Source organism: Drosophila elegans, unplaced genomic scaffold (genome assembly GCF_018152505.1).
Source record: "Drosophila elegans isolate 14027-0461.03 unplaced genomic scaffold, ASM1815250v1 contig_814, whole genome shotgun sequence".
Taxonomy (NCBI): Eukaryota; Metazoa; Arthropoda; class Insecta; order Diptera; family Drosophilidae; genus Drosophila; species Drosophila elegans.
The window spans coordinates 9,767,246-9,782,309 of NW_024546167.1; the positions used below are offsets into that span (position 1 = coordinate 9,767,246).

The 15,064-nt window shown below is 36.5% G+C and overlaps 1 protein-coding gene across 2 annotated transcripts; it reads left to right on the top strand.

Moving 5' to 3' along the window:
- The first annotated feature begins 13,450 nt into the window (after positions 1-13,450).
- LOC108150442 (glycine-rich protein DOT1) lies at positions 13,451-14,679 on the top strand. 2 transcript variants are annotated; one of them, XM_017278600.2, is made up of 3 exons: positions 13,451-13,522; positions 13,583-13,732; positions 13,830-14,679. In XM_017278600.2, the coding sequence occupies exons 1-3, from the start codon at positions 13,459-13,461 to the stop codon at positions 14,651-14,653; spliced, it is 1,038 nt and encodes a 345-aa protein (XP_017134089.1). In that variant the 5' UTR covers positions 13,451-13,458; the 3' UTR covers positions 14,654-14,679. The 2 variants fall into 2 exon arrangements, with proteins under 2 accessions (XP_017134089.1, XP_017134090.1); XM_017278601.2 differs by having other exon boundaries at positions 13,455-13,522; positions 13,602-13,732.
- The last annotated feature ends 385 nt before the right edge of the window (positions 14,680-15,064 follow it).

Sequence of the window (15,064 nt, forward strand, 5' to 3'; positions counted from 1 at the left end):
GGCCAAGACGCGTGCCAAATGTGACAACAAAGGATTTGAATGCACATCGATGGTTGTCTGCAGCAAACGGGGTAGGGCAAACCCATAAACGAGGTAGTAAAGTTGGCTCGGAAAGAAAACTTTAAGAAAAGGGGGTACTTGTGCTTGGTACATATGTCTGACTGAAATGGAAAGTCGAACCTCAGCAGCAGCAGGTTTCCCCATTCAATAAAAATAAAAGCAATATAGCCACACCAAACTGCTGGCTGATGATTATTGCTTATGGGGTGCTAGAGATTTCAATGCACTTTCAGACTGCCACAGAAACATAAGTGGAGAAGAAAGGTAATGGGATTCAAATTCAACAGTTTATGTTTTTAAATGTACTGAAAAGTTTTGGTGTATTTCAAATTTACGTAGAGACAATAAAAAATTCATTTTAGGTAGCTCCCCTTTAAGGGATACTTTGAATAATTGTAGTTCATAATAAAAACTAATTCAAAGCTTGGAAAATAGATTAATGAATATGATTATAAATTTTAAATTTAGAATCTAATTTCTTATTTGCATGATTTCATAAACCTTTTACTGAACTACAAATAACGTTTTTAAAATAGGGAAATAAAAAAAGCGATTTTAAATTTGTCCATTTGTAACTTTAATTTTACTTTTAGCCACTCCACCATTTTTATGTTTCATCTCTGAACTTTCTTTCCATCAATTTGAAATTTGAATAACATTTAATATAAAATTCCATTTCAATTTAATTAGTTTCGATTGACAGCTTATCTGCTTGAATAATTGCCCTGAATTTGTAGAAAAAGCCGATTGTAATTAAGCATATTGCCTTTGCTGTCGTATATAAACCTGTTTTGTTGTAAGCAATTAGTGTGCTTCAGTTTTTAAGCTAATCGTTTCTAAATTAAATTTATTGCCATAAAAAACATGCAAATTCTTTGTATGATTGTAATATGTATGCATACTAACAATGTTCACATATCTAAACGATTTTAGGCTTTTTAAATACCTAATTTGTATTAAAACCTTTATCATGGTAATTGTAAAATAATAAATAATATTTTCAATTTATGCAAGTTGATTAAGGGAATTTCTTTTTGATATGGTTATGACAATATTCAAATATAGTTAATCAGCTTGGATTTCAATTAATAACATTTGCGACCTTTGGGCGGATCACCTGGACATTAAAATAATATTAAAATATATTACGTATGCAGGGCTAGCAGCGATTTGCAGTAAAAAAGTTCGCAGCATTAACAAACCATTAACAAGTTGGGGCTAATAAATTTTTATTATGGCCAATTAAAAGCAAATAAAATCGGCAACAAGGCGGCCGGCCTAAAAAATGAGCACAAATGCCCAACAAATTTCGATTAGTCGAGCGGGGCGAGAACTTTTTGTAAGTGTGTGTGTTTCTTGGTTTTGTCGTATTGCTGGCCACGCCCACTTACCCAACCACCGCCCCCCGCTGCCGGGCACAAGCTCATCAACTCCACTTACACATTTGCGGCGCAAAATGTTGCCACTGTTCGCCGCTGCAGCACGTTGCATTGATTTATTGTGGCTGAATTAGAAGTCAGCAGATAACGAGCCACGAGCGGCCCGCCGGAGGAAGAGGAAGAGCGGCGGTCCAGAGGGGAACGGGAACTGGGTAGGAGGCTTCAGCGGACGAAGAGCATTGCCATTGTTCCATATACAAAATAGGCGGCAGTTTTGATACTGCGCACCGTGGATCAGCAACCGAAAATGCAACCAAAAATAAATTTAGTTAGTTAAAAAATTCCCTTGGGAAGTTTTTAAGTAATCATTTCTATCAGCGTTTTTAATAAAGCTAACTTTTTTGCCTTTATTTTTAAGAAAGATAAAAATAAAAGTTTTCAATTAATATATTTATTTTGACGAACACTAAACACCTATCGATATAAATAAGATTTCACAAAAAATCAACAACGACTAAACTAAGCTCTGGCTTAATGTTACTTAAATTTTATAATTTTTGCCTAGAGCACACAACATCAGTCCCGCTGTGCCTGACCCGGGACTCGACTTGCTGGCATCGTTGGCCCGAAGCAACTTAATACGCACGCGTAATCGTATATTTATTTAAATTTATTGCCGCCAGCTAGAAATTTAGCTACCGTAGAGCTCGAACTCTCTCTGTCTTTCTGGAAAATGTGGAAAAGGGGAAAAGTGGGGAAGACGGTGCGATGGCGAGGGGGGCCAAGGGAGCTAAGGGAGATCGTTGCCACTAAAGTGAATTTCTTTTGTGCGCTCTCGACGCGTCTACGTGCAGCATAAGAAATATTCAATTAATCACACTTTATGGTTTAGTTCAACATTTGTTGCAATTTTTCTTGCTTTGCTCTTGACGCTTTATTACAATTGTTACTAGCCCCAAACTCCTTGACCCCTCCTTGTTTCGCCATGTTTCCAACTTGTAAGCAATTAAATTCGTGCGTATGTGAGGACTAAAGGACGGGACTGCGAGCATGACTTTCAGCTTTGCTTAATTAATTGCACTCTGAGCAAGGCTTCAGCTGGCTGCTTTCGCCGTCTCCTTCGGAGTTATCCTCTGGCCAGAGGATCCCTGTCCCATCCTCTCATGTCCACTTCGGTATTTATTCTGCTCGGTTTTAAGACATTAAGCATTTGCGAGAAATGCGATTAGAGCTACTTGGCCAAAAGGGGAGCCATGAGTATACGGACTGCTAGTGGATGGCATTGTGATTGCCCATGAAAGTTGCAGTAAGTCTTTCCCACTTCATTGTGGCAAAATTTAAGTTATTTTATAAACTGACGTTTATCAGTGTTAAGGACAACGGTCTTGCATTTTTATTTATAAGTAAGAAACAAATCTCTGATGTTCTAGTTTCATTAAAATATAATTTAAAAGCTTTCATTTCCTAAAAGTTGTTGAATATTTGTAGCCCCCATCTCGTTGGCTGTCATAAATTAAATACATTTCATAAGCCCCAAACGAACCATCAGATGTCGAAAAGTTTCCGTTTACTCAAAGTCTAGGGTTAGTATGGTATTTAGACGGAACAGAAGGGAGTGCCTCATCATTTCCTATCCGATGGCTTGTAAAACTGTCGCGTGAATCACGCTAACGTGCTAATTTCCCTCATTTTCGCCAGCTGCCAAAGTCCCTATTTAAGCCCCCGGATGATTTGCAAAATTTTCGTGCGATTTGCTATATGTTTCTATAATTTTTTGCGGGAGCTGCCAGACCGCGCCTAATTAGGCCCCGCTAATGGCGGGAGTCGCGCAGACTCAGCTGCAAGTCACGAACCGCCTATTTAGGCCCAATACCCTCCTGCCCGATTCATTCCCCTTTGTTTTCCCACTCAGTCTGAGTTGGCAATTTTTTTTGCCTGCCTCATAATGTTAGATTTCATGCAAATTCGAGCTACAAAAAAATGAGCAAGAAAAAAAAAAAAGAATTAAATATGCCGTCAAAAGTAAACACAACAATTTTTCAATTGATAACTGAAAAAATATATGTTTAATACTTATACAGAGATTAGAGAATTAAAAATGTATACGTTGAAAAGTTTATAAGCCGATTAATATAGAAATGTTGGTTAATAACTAAAATTTGATTTTAAATGGGAGTATTTGTTATGATTATTTACGTTGTTAGTCTTAATGGAAGTTTTTTCATATAACATTAAATGTTTTTTTATTATTTTGAAAATATACTCATTTTTTTAGAACACACAAGTTTTAATGAAATAATATAATATTTAACAAAGAAAAATGTTCGCCAACCAGTTATCTCTTTATATATTTATCTCGCATGGGAATCTTGCTTTCTTTTTAATTAATTAATGCTTTTAATGCACATTTAATGTGCGGCAAATGGGAAATAATTCAGGCGCTTATCAACACTGATAATGATTAATTTTTGGTTGCATTTGCGGCTCCGTTTTTCCAGAATTTTTGCTATTGGTTGTTGTAGATTTGTCAATTGTAATTGCAAATTAAAGCCAACAAAAAAAAGCTCCATAAAAATAAATGACAAATGAAAGTGGTTATTTTCTCTGTGACTTGCTCTTGTTGTTGGAATATGGAAACATAATTTTGTAATTGTAATGGCCATGCATATTTAAAATGGAGGTCAGCGTTGGGAAATTGATTCGGGGAGATTATTGATTGAATTACAGAGAAAGAAGGACTCTTTGAAGGGGAAATATTATGGTTGTTTTATCGAGTTTACTGGGCAATGAATGTTGAAATCGCTTTTTGAAATATGCATTATGATTAATATTGATGGGCATTGTCAAAAGTTAAAGGAATAATTTAATCAAGGACCGATAATGACAGTTATTTTTTTAAATTCTTCAAAATTCAAATATGAAGAACCTTTTATTAACGATTTCTAAGTGGGCAGTCAAATTAGATTTGATATCTAAAATATATTTCCAAACAAAATCATGCACTACCTCAATTTGTTCAATACTAACCATTATAATTGACTTTTTATGTAAAAAGTGTCGTTGTTGCTATTAAAATCAGGATAACAAAGGCCCTGAAACTTTTTCCTTTATCAATACCCCTACCTTTGGTTTCCATTGTTGATTGACATTAAGCCAATTTCGTGCGCATATTGATATGTTTATTGACAATTTGTGGGCAGTGGGTTATTATATGTGTACAAATTTTTCCACAAGTTCTTTACCCTTTAAGGGAGTAATATGAGTAGTTTATAAAATGTTGTGACAGTTACATGTTGTAGAATTGTTTTCATTACTTTCGGCTTAGACATTTGACAATAACTTAAGTAAACATTTTTATTTAATTAAGATTTTAAGATAATTTAGCTGAGTTAAAAAGTATAGCAACTGACCATAGTGTGTTAAGTGGTTTCGCATACCTGAAGCCATGTTTTCTTGTTTATTTGGGGCTCCTTCCTCTCTTCGATTACGTTGGAGGCAAAGTGAATAAATCAAATTACTGGGGGGAATGCCAACATTGGATCGGACTTTTAATTGCGCAACAAACATTTACAATTGTTGCCTGTCTTAACTTACCGAAGGCCGAAACTCTGGGAGGTGAAATTTCAGTCTGGCAAAAAGATATGAAAAAGCCAAATGGCCAGACGCCGCATAAATTGCCATGAAGTGCAAAAGTTAAGGCTCATTAATCATAAATGTTAAGGCCTTCCGTTCGCTCCAGAAGCTGCGTGGGTGGTTTTGGGTGGGTTGAGTGGGTGGCTGGTTGATTTAACCGGCAGAAAAACAGCGGAGACGCAACTGTAAATTGTTTGGCATTAATAGACGATCCTCCTTTCCCTCTTAAGTAGGCACTTCCCCTTTCATCTCCATATGCCAGACTTTCGACTTTCATTGGCTAAGCATTTTTTAAGGATTAACGCGCGGAGGCATGTAAGTAGAATAAAAAGTTTCACGAAATAAATGTAAATAAGTAAAATAAATGATGGCCTGTTCAAAGTAAAGGCTAAGCAGATATATTTGCTGACAGATGGTTATAAAAATAAAAGAAAGGTGCTCAGGCAAGTGAAATATTTAAGAAGTTTTCGCAGCCATTTTATAGATTTAGCTCTTGTTGTGTAATTTGTCATAAACTTGGCAGACAATAAAATATAGATCCACCAATAAAATGTCAAGTATAATATGTGGAAGTTAGTTTGCTTAACTTCTGAAAATAAATAATTAAACACTATAATGTTAATTTAATTTAATTTACATATTGGTCTATGTTTAATTCCAAGCATTTTCCATCTCATCTATATATACATGACAGAAAATTCCCCTGACATTAAATTCACTTCAGATCCCTTATTAAGCTATTAATTTCAATCGCATTCCCTTTTGCACTTCAATTTTCCAGTAAATGAATTGTAGATTAAAGGAATGTCAACATCCTTTGGGTTCATATTCCATTTCGCTGGTGCAAGGGGAGTGGCAAGGGGGATGGGCATGTTCAAATTGAGTAACTTCATCAACTTTCTCTTTCCATCAAAAGCAACTCAGGCCGAGCTCGCACAGCGGGATCTCTAACCACTCGAAAGGACCCACTCCCCCGCACACATCCACACTTTTTACATGGCTTATTTAGCATAATTACAGTCCATTACCTGGTCACGCTGTCCCACACCCACTCCCCACTCCCCCTCCCTCCCGTTCTCGAGGGTTAGGCAAATTGCCCGGCAGGCTTTCGGCCAGAGGTGCCATATGTTGTCAACTGGAAGTGGCATGTTGACCAAAATGGCCAGCCGACACCACCAACTGCCCCCTTTGCACCCCTGCACCACTGCCCCTGGCGCACTTTTTTACGTTGGGAAAATGTAAATTTAATGAGAGCGTCGCAGCATTGCAACGGAAAATATTTAGCAAACATTATTTACATCAAAGTGCGGCAACAGCTGCCACAAACAGCCACTGGCAAATACGAAGGAAATGGGATGGTTGCAAGTAAAATGCAGAGAATGGAATTCAATATAGGGGCGTGCTTGAAAATAATCACAAACAGAAGAATTAAGATTTTTGTGCTCTACAAATTTTGAAAGGCCTTAGAATTTTTTAGATTTAAAACTTTTGTTCTTAATATTTTAACTTAATTTACACTGAATGTTTAATGGGAACAATGCTGTTATGTAGCCTTTAAAAATTACATTCAAAAATAATTAAAATTGGTTTAAAACTAAGAACAAAATTAAAAAAATTTCTTTGTTTTAGTCCTTTCCAATAACTCAATTGACTTTCTGCCATTTGCGTAAAGTCAACTGCGGTCAGTTGGTCGAAAAAAGGGTCAAACGCTTAGATCACTAGACCATTGTCCCAGTCAGAATGTTGAAATAGGGGAAATGGGAAGGCAAAAGTTGGTCTAGCATTTGACATTGGCTACGCTTTTTAGCCAGTTTAATTAAAATGCAAGTAGGCAATTTATATACACTTCGGGTGCCTCGCAGCAGCAAAACAGAAAGGAAAACAAAGGGGAAATCGGTAGGGATGAAGTGGAGACACAGGGAAAACGAGGAAAAGAGAGGACTAGCTGTGTGTGGCCATTAGGCCGGGTCTTTTTGATTTATGTTTTTACACGCTTAAATGAACTGTGGCTCCAGCCCTCTCAGCTCTCGGCACTCGACCGATTCTCTCCCATGGAAAATTTTTGCACATGAATGAGCTAAACTTTCCAATAAGAAAAAAAAAGAAAATAAATATGAAAAGCTGGTTTAAAAGGGAAAAATATTTTTGTGACATAGATGGAAGCGATTAAAGATTCGTTTGCCATTCAATTTGGCCAATTGAATTGTCGGCTGATGATCGTATTAAACTGACCTTAAAAGAGTTTTAAAATAAATAACCAAATAAATACCGAATACTTAATAAATTAAAATAACTTTTGAAGTTTATATTTTGAAAGACCATATACTTTTTAGACTTCCATTTTTGTCTGTATCCTTAAATGTAGCGAAGCGAAGTTTAAACCCAAGGACAACATTTAATAGCAATATTCCAAAGTAGTTCTCTAAATGGAGTTATCTGTCTAGATAATGCACACATTATCCAGGCTATTGATATCGCTTCTTGACCAAGTCACCCAAAAACAAGTGAAATAGACGATTATTTATTCGGCATTTTAATGTTGTGTATTTCTTTTCTTTTCACCCTCAACACGCAACTGCTTCCTGACCTCTGACCCCTTTACACTCACAAATCGAATAGAAATCGATGGACTAAGGGGAAGAAACGCAGCGAAACGAGCCAAAATGCATTGTCAAACTATCAAATTCTTAAATTGCAACTGACAATCAAGTCACGTGCAGCACACTGAACCAAGTCACGAAAAATAGAAAAAAAAAAAGAAAAGCGTATGAGGGTGGTGCATTTAGAGAGTGGATTTTTAGGGGTTGTATTGACCTCCAAACATCGCACATTTTTACCGTATTTTTTGGAAAGAGAAAAATAACTCGATGAATAAAATTATTAATTATATTGTGATAAAACTTTATACTTTTTGTATACACTATTTTCAATCAGGTTTAAATCTCTTAGAATATTTCAATTATATTTATTTTTAAGTTAGCTTAAATCTCTACAAATGAAAATTAATGTTTACCTGCTCTAGAATGTCTTTTATTTCCAGCCGCTTTCTAGTGAAAGTGAGGTCGCTGTAAATATTATTAACCCAATCAACTTTGTTGATTTCGGGGGATTCCAAGTGGGTTTGCTTGACCGAAAAACAAACAAACAAATACGGCAAAAAACCAACGGAGCGTGGAATACTTCCAAGGACAGCGAAGCCACTTTCATTTTGCGGTTGAGTAAAGTTTCCAATTTGCACTACGATATTTAAACTCTAATTAAAATGCAGAAACGGCGGCCAGGGAGCGGGAAGGATCGGGCAAGTGAAGCCAAGACCAGCAGGCTGCACTCATTCTTATTTAGATAAACAACTTTAACTCAATTTGCAGCAGCTGCCCCGAAAAAATATTTACACAGGTCTAATTGAATTTTCAATTAAGACGCGCTGCAAATGCCCGGCGAAAACTTAGGAAAAAACGAAAAAAACGAGAAAATGAAAACGAATCCCGAAGCAAGCCAAATGAGGCATACAACAAATATTAAGCATACGCCGTGTGCAACCGCAAAAGTGCCAAAAAGAGCGAGAGAAAAAAGAAGCGAGGCGGCAAAACCAGTAAAGGAAATCCATTAGCCAAAGTGTGCAAATATAAAAGCGAGGAATCTCTGGCTACATAGCTCCCTCTTTGAGCCTAGGCGCAAATGAATCCAACGACATGCAAATAAACAAGTTCCATACACATACTCCTACCTCACAAAAAAAACAAAAAAATTACCCAAAAAATAGCCAAACAAAAATAGGAAATGGGGGTAGAAAAATGGAAGCTCGACGAAGCAAAATGCGCCATCAACAGTCAGATTTGCATGTTGCTGTTAGAAAGGGCTTGGAACGGGTCGCAGGCGGTGGTGTACAGTGAAGATTGTGAAGGGCATGAAGTTGAGTGGTGCAGTGCTGCGGTGTTTGGGCAGAAGGGCTGGCCAGCTGGTCACAAATGGTAGCCATATAGGGAAAACTTTTCGAAAACCATGTTAAAGTTTGTTCTGATCAATATTGCAATGCCAGAATTTATTTTTAATATCCCTTATGCATTATTTTAAAAATCTGTTCATTAAATTATATTTAATCGTGATTCGACATAAGATATCATTTAACAAATATAAAAAAAGCTATCTGATATTCTTCTAATTCAATTGATTAAGGTAAAAACATAAATCTTATAAGCCACAACAAAATATTTAAAAACTTTCTAATATTTATTATGACAAAAATTGTACAAACCATTTTTTGGCATAATGGCTTGTAACTGAATTTGAGGTTTTGAACCTGAGTTTTTTTTACTTTAAAATTAAATAAATTTATATAAAAGCTATAAAATAGCTAAAAAACTGACGTCCGTGAACTACACACACAGGCCAGCCATAAAAGTTTACAAGTGCGAAATTGCATTTCATGAAAGTGTCCTTGGCTTTACTATGAGAACACACATTCGTTTTTTTCACTCCGCTCGAATTTTGTTTGTTGTTGTTTGACTCTTCGTTGGAGGTGCTTCTTTTTTTGGCTCTTTTTGCAGCCTTAGTCGCCGCCAACGCTTTTTAAATTCACTTATTCAAATTTCTTTTAGGCAACCACACAGAGCCACATACAAACACAGACACAGGCAGAGGCACATGCATTGTTTGGACATGTCACGTGCATAACGAATTTGTTACCGAAATCTGTTTTTGATTTAGTGAACAGCTTGCACTTTTTCAGCGTTCAGTGCTCGCCTTTGCCACTCCTCCTTTGCCTGCGCTTTTTGCGCTTTTGTCATTTTTTTGTGTTGGTTTGAGAACTTGAAATAAATTGAATTTGTCAGAATGCGGCCTAAGGGTACCTGAAGAACGTAGGCAACTATTGACGAGATATGGACTAAAACAAATCCTTGATGTGGGTACTACTTTGAACTAGCTATAAAAAGGTACAAGCAGCTTAATATTCTAAGAAATTTATTCTTCATAATAACAATCATTAAACAAAACTAAATTATTTTAATTTTTTTACATGGCACATTAATGAAAGGCAAGGTTAATTTAAAGTAAGATTCATATCGAATTAAATTTAATTATAAAATTTATTAAGTTATCAAAGGGTAATTATAATTCCGCTTTAGGATGTCACAAAGTTTGGATACAAAAAAAAATACTTTATTCTTAATGGCTTGTGCAAAACTGCTTAACTGGTAATCAAGAGCTTTTGGGAAAAACTTTTTCGCCGTTGCTGCGATTTGAATCAAATCAGCATTTCTGACTGGCCTGATTTATGTGCTTGTGTCTAGAAATCAATCAATTCGTCGAAGAAAGTTTGCCCACTCGTTTGCTTAGATTTTTATTGCCTTCGCCCTGCGATCTGAGTCTTTAATTTCAGCTTTTTTCTTATTTGCAGCAGAGTGGAGTGTAAGTGCGGCACTAGTGGACCTAATTAACACGTCCATACATCAATCATCTGGCCAGCGAAGGAAGAAGAGTTCAGCGATGCGGATTATTGTGCGTAAATTACTCAGCTGGTCCGGCAATTTGTGCGATGGGTTGGGGCGGAAAAATGTGGGTGGACACGTGACCTTTGCCCCCGAGCTTTAAGCTCGCTTTAAGTTTTTCACCAACGTCATTGTCGTGGTCTGTCATGTTGAGTTTCCTTTTTTTCCCAAAGCTTGTTCCCATGCTAAACTGTCAGTTTGCATTTTGTTGCACGCAGCTATGGGTGGTTTAGAGGGGTCGGGAGCAGGGGCGGGGGGCAGTGGTGGTCACAGGGTGTCGGGGGGTTGGGGTCACGAAGCTGCGTCGCTTATAAATGACATGACATCAAAGCGTAACAAGCGGCACTAAATCTAAACGATGCACGCATACACACAAAGGACTTAAGAAGGACAAAAGGACTCGAAAAAACAGTTATAGGACCCTTAAAATGAATTAAACAATTCAAGTGAGTACACTCGTGAAATAAATGTTAAATCTTAAGGTTTCTAATTTTTGTCTAAGCTTATAATTTAAGAAATTTAAATAATTTAAGATAAATAAATAAATTATACACCGTCAAATGTTATTGAGGGCTGTCACCTTAATTTAAAAACAATAATAATAAACATATTTAAAATGGAAATAAAAATGTAAAAAAAATGTAAAAAAGTTAAGGATTGCAAAATTACAAGCATATTTTTTAATGTACGAGTCTGCCAAACAAAAAACAGTTTGAAGTTGTTGCCTAATAAACCAGCTAAAGGAATTAGTTAATGTATTTTTTAAGTGCAAAAGTTTCACACAAGCACGAATGCACACTCGCAGACGGACAGCTGTCGAGCTGTTAAGTCTCCGCCGGACAGAAAGGATGAGTTCGCCCGGTTTGCGGGCAAAAAGGGGGTGTGCTCAGGCGCCGATTTTGTGCGGCTGCTTTGGGTTGAGTTTTAGTGGCTTGTCATTTTGTATGCTTTAAAATTAGCGCTAAAAATCCACGAAAATTTTATAAAATTTTTTAATTACTATAAGAGGAGTTTATTTGTTTATATTAAGAAATTCTTTAAAAACAGTTCCTCTTAAAACAAAACCAATTTAATAGCTAGCCATTTATGTTTTAAACTTTAAAAATATATTTTGCGGCTCACCGAAAAATCTCAATTTGGCTAGCACTTCTACAACTTTAAAATATTTCATGAATGAAAATAAATAGAGAAACAAAAGCGTAAATAAAAGCCGTTTGTCAGCCAAAAATTGAAATTTCAACGCCATAAAATCAATGAAAATCTTTACGCCAATAACCTTTTGCCAGCCAAAAACAAATAGTTTCGTGTTTATATTTATTTTAGCTATCGCGCATAAATTTAATGCCAAACACTTGACCGAAAAAATACCTTATAAATTGTCAGGTTCCTCTCTCTCGTTTTTAGCAGAGAGCAGTGCAAACAAACGATGACCAGCCTGCCTGGAATTTTAGTTTGCAAATTCCTTTACTGCAAAATAAAAGTTTAATAAAAAATATAAAAAAAAACTGTGAAACAGTGGCACAAATAAATCCAATCCTTGACCAAGTCAAGTCAGTCAGTCAATGAATTGTGCTGAAGAGAAATTCAAATATTGTAGAATAGTTAAACCATTTTCGAATTGTGTTTGTTTGTTTTTTCGTGCCACATTGTTGAACAATCACTTTCCTTTAGCAATAACCTTTTTTCATACTAGTTTCGGCTTTCAAAGGGTTAATGTTTTTGGTATATTCACACTATTGGCCAAATTGAAAACAAGGGAAATATTTTTGGATTTATAAAATAGCTTTTGTATACATAGAGTATTCGTAAAAAACTTCGTTAAGGCCAGTAATAAATAAATAAGTAAAAACAAAATTTGTATTTATTTGTAAGTGGCTACAAAAATATTTAACAATGTTGGAGCTTAACTCTGGTAATTTAATCTCTGCATTCCATCAAGTGAAAGTTTTTACGCCAAGTTCCGGGTTATGTTGTGAATTATAACACCATTGCGGGATTTATATATATCATACATATATAGAGATGACGTACACATTCTTGGGGCTGCAAACTTTTTCAACTGGGCAGAAAGTTGAGGCCGTGTTAGGCTAAAGTAGTTTAGCCAAAAGATTTTAGCACTTCTTGTAGCCAGGAAATGTTTACATATGCGCATAAAGATGCAGCTACATATCCCCACTATCCCTGGTCTAAACTTTTCCGACTTCCACGGAAGATATTCAAGTGACGGAGAATAAAACTTTGTTTCATTTGTTATGCTCGTAAATTGTGGAGACGGAGGCCAAGAAAATACCATTTGCGCTAAGTAGGCAGTTGACAATGTGAAAAAGCATACCAAGTATGGGCGACTACAAAAGCAGGAAAAAGAGGCTACAAAAAACTATTAAGAATTCTAGTGTTGTCATTATCATTGTAAATATTGCAATGCTACATTTTATTTGTTGCCTATACCTATTTCTCAATGTATAATTATTATAGTGATTAATTTTATGACGAAACAGTTTACTCTTCAATGCTGATTCTATTCTTTTTTTCGTGAAAAAGGTATTATAAAAAACCAACCATTTAACATATCCAAAATGTATGGTCATAACTGTTTTATGATTGATTTGACCTTGGAAAAGTTCAATGCCATAATTTTATGCACAGTGCCAAAAGTCTAATAAAATTTAGACGCGCTGAGCTTTACAAAAATCTGACAAATAATCCGTGACTATCTCATGCACTAGGCCAATCAACCAGTAGTATTTAATTAGCCCAAGCTAATGTTTTCATTTGGTAAATTTACTTTGACAGAAACAATTACTAAACTTTTTCATGCATGTTGGTCAAAAATGTATAAAAATGGGGGTGTTTTGAAAACAGAGTTCAGAAAGTTGTTTTTGTTGTGCGGGAACGTGATGGGACAAATTTTTTTGGCATGCCTACTTATAGTAACAGTCGTCAATGTTCAGGGCTACAGGAGTAAGTGCTTTAAAATAAAATTTTTAGGAGGTATAAAGGTATAATTGTAAGTTAAAATAGAATATGGACGTAATTGCAGAGATATATCATGTGCTCCGGGTCAGAAATGCATCATAGCCAAAAAACCTTGTACAGAATCAAATCAAATTGGCGATCAATGCGGGGAGTATCCTACATGTGAAATAACTGAAAAATACTCATTGACTTCAGGTTCGTATGGTTTTTTATTTTGAACTTATTTTTAATATTTGAAATTTAAAAAAAAAAAAAACTTGAGTAATTTTCAAATGAACTGTTATTCATCCAGGGAATTTTTTGGAACGTCGGAAGCGTCAAGCTAATCAGCAAGGATACGGAATGGGTGGAACTGGAATGGGAAGAGGCAACGTGATGAACAATGGAGGAAATGGAATGGGAGGGCAGAATGGAAACGGAATGGGAAGTCAGAACGGAAACGGAACGAGAGAAAACGGTATGGGAGCAATGGGTGGACAAAATGGAAACGGAATGGGAAGTAAAAGCGGATATGGAATGAGAGGAAACGTTATGGGGGGAATGGGTGGACAGAATGGAAACGGTATGGGAGGAAACGGAATGGGACCAATGGGATTGGGTGGTCAAGGAGGAAATGCAAACGGGATGTATGGCAATGGTATGGGAATGGGTGGCAGAGGAAACGGGATGGGTGGCAATGGCATGGGGCCAGGAGGAATGGGCGCTAATGGAATGGGTTATGGTGGTATGGGTGACAATGGAATGGGTGACAATAGAATGGGTGGCAGGGGAAACGGGATGGGTGGCAATGGAATTGGTAACGGTGGCGTGGGCGGTAATGGAATGGGAGGTCAGGGCGGATACAACGGAATGGGCAGACAAATTGGAATGGGACGTCCAAATGGAATGGGTGGACCACCTGGCGGTCAAAGTGGAATGGGTGGACCACCTGGCGGTCCAAATGGAATGGGTGGACCACGTGGCGGTCCAAATGGAATGGGTCCTGGAAACTGGCAAGGAAATAGGAACGGGGCCAACGGATATAATGGTAATGGTAATAATCGCTACTGGGGTGGTAACTCTAATCAAAGCTACAGTACAACTTCCGCTACAATAACGAATGGCTGGTTATCTTAAGAGACCGACAAAAAAGGAAAGCCTGAATGCGTTTGGAAACTTTTGTAGTATTAATGTAGGCTTATTAGTTTCTATGTTATACAAATAAATCGTGAGTTATGCATTTAAAAGATTGTGTTTTATTCGTTCTTAAAAATTCTAACGGAACGAATTGAAATTTTGGTTTGATTGTCATATTCTCAAACATATTTGACCCTCTAAAAATGTCCCCTAATCCGAAAAAATGATTAAAAGACTTACTTCATTCATTGATTCCAACTATTATTACATTTTATTTTATTTTATGCGTGCTTAAATAAGTAATTATTAGCCAGTGAAAATGAGTGACGAAGTAAAGGTTAAACTTCCTTCAGCTGCGGTTTATTAAGTAAACAAGTCACGCCACTAGCGAAGGAACGGGGACAGCTGGCT

Bases quoted from the DNA above. Each gene is read 5' to 3' on its own strand.
- LOC108150442 (XM_017278600.2), top strand. From the start codon at position 13,459: ATGGGACAAATTTTTTTGGCATGCCTACTTATAGTAACAGTCGTCAAT. The intron at 13,523-13,582 runs GTAAGTGCTTTA...AAGTTAAAATAG, and splicing joins CAATGTTCAGGGCTACAGGA to AATATGGACGTAATTGCAGA. The intron at 13,733-13,829 runs GTTCGTATGGTT...TTATTCATCCAG, and splicing joins AAAATACTCATTGACTTCAG to GGAATTTTTTGGAACGTCGG.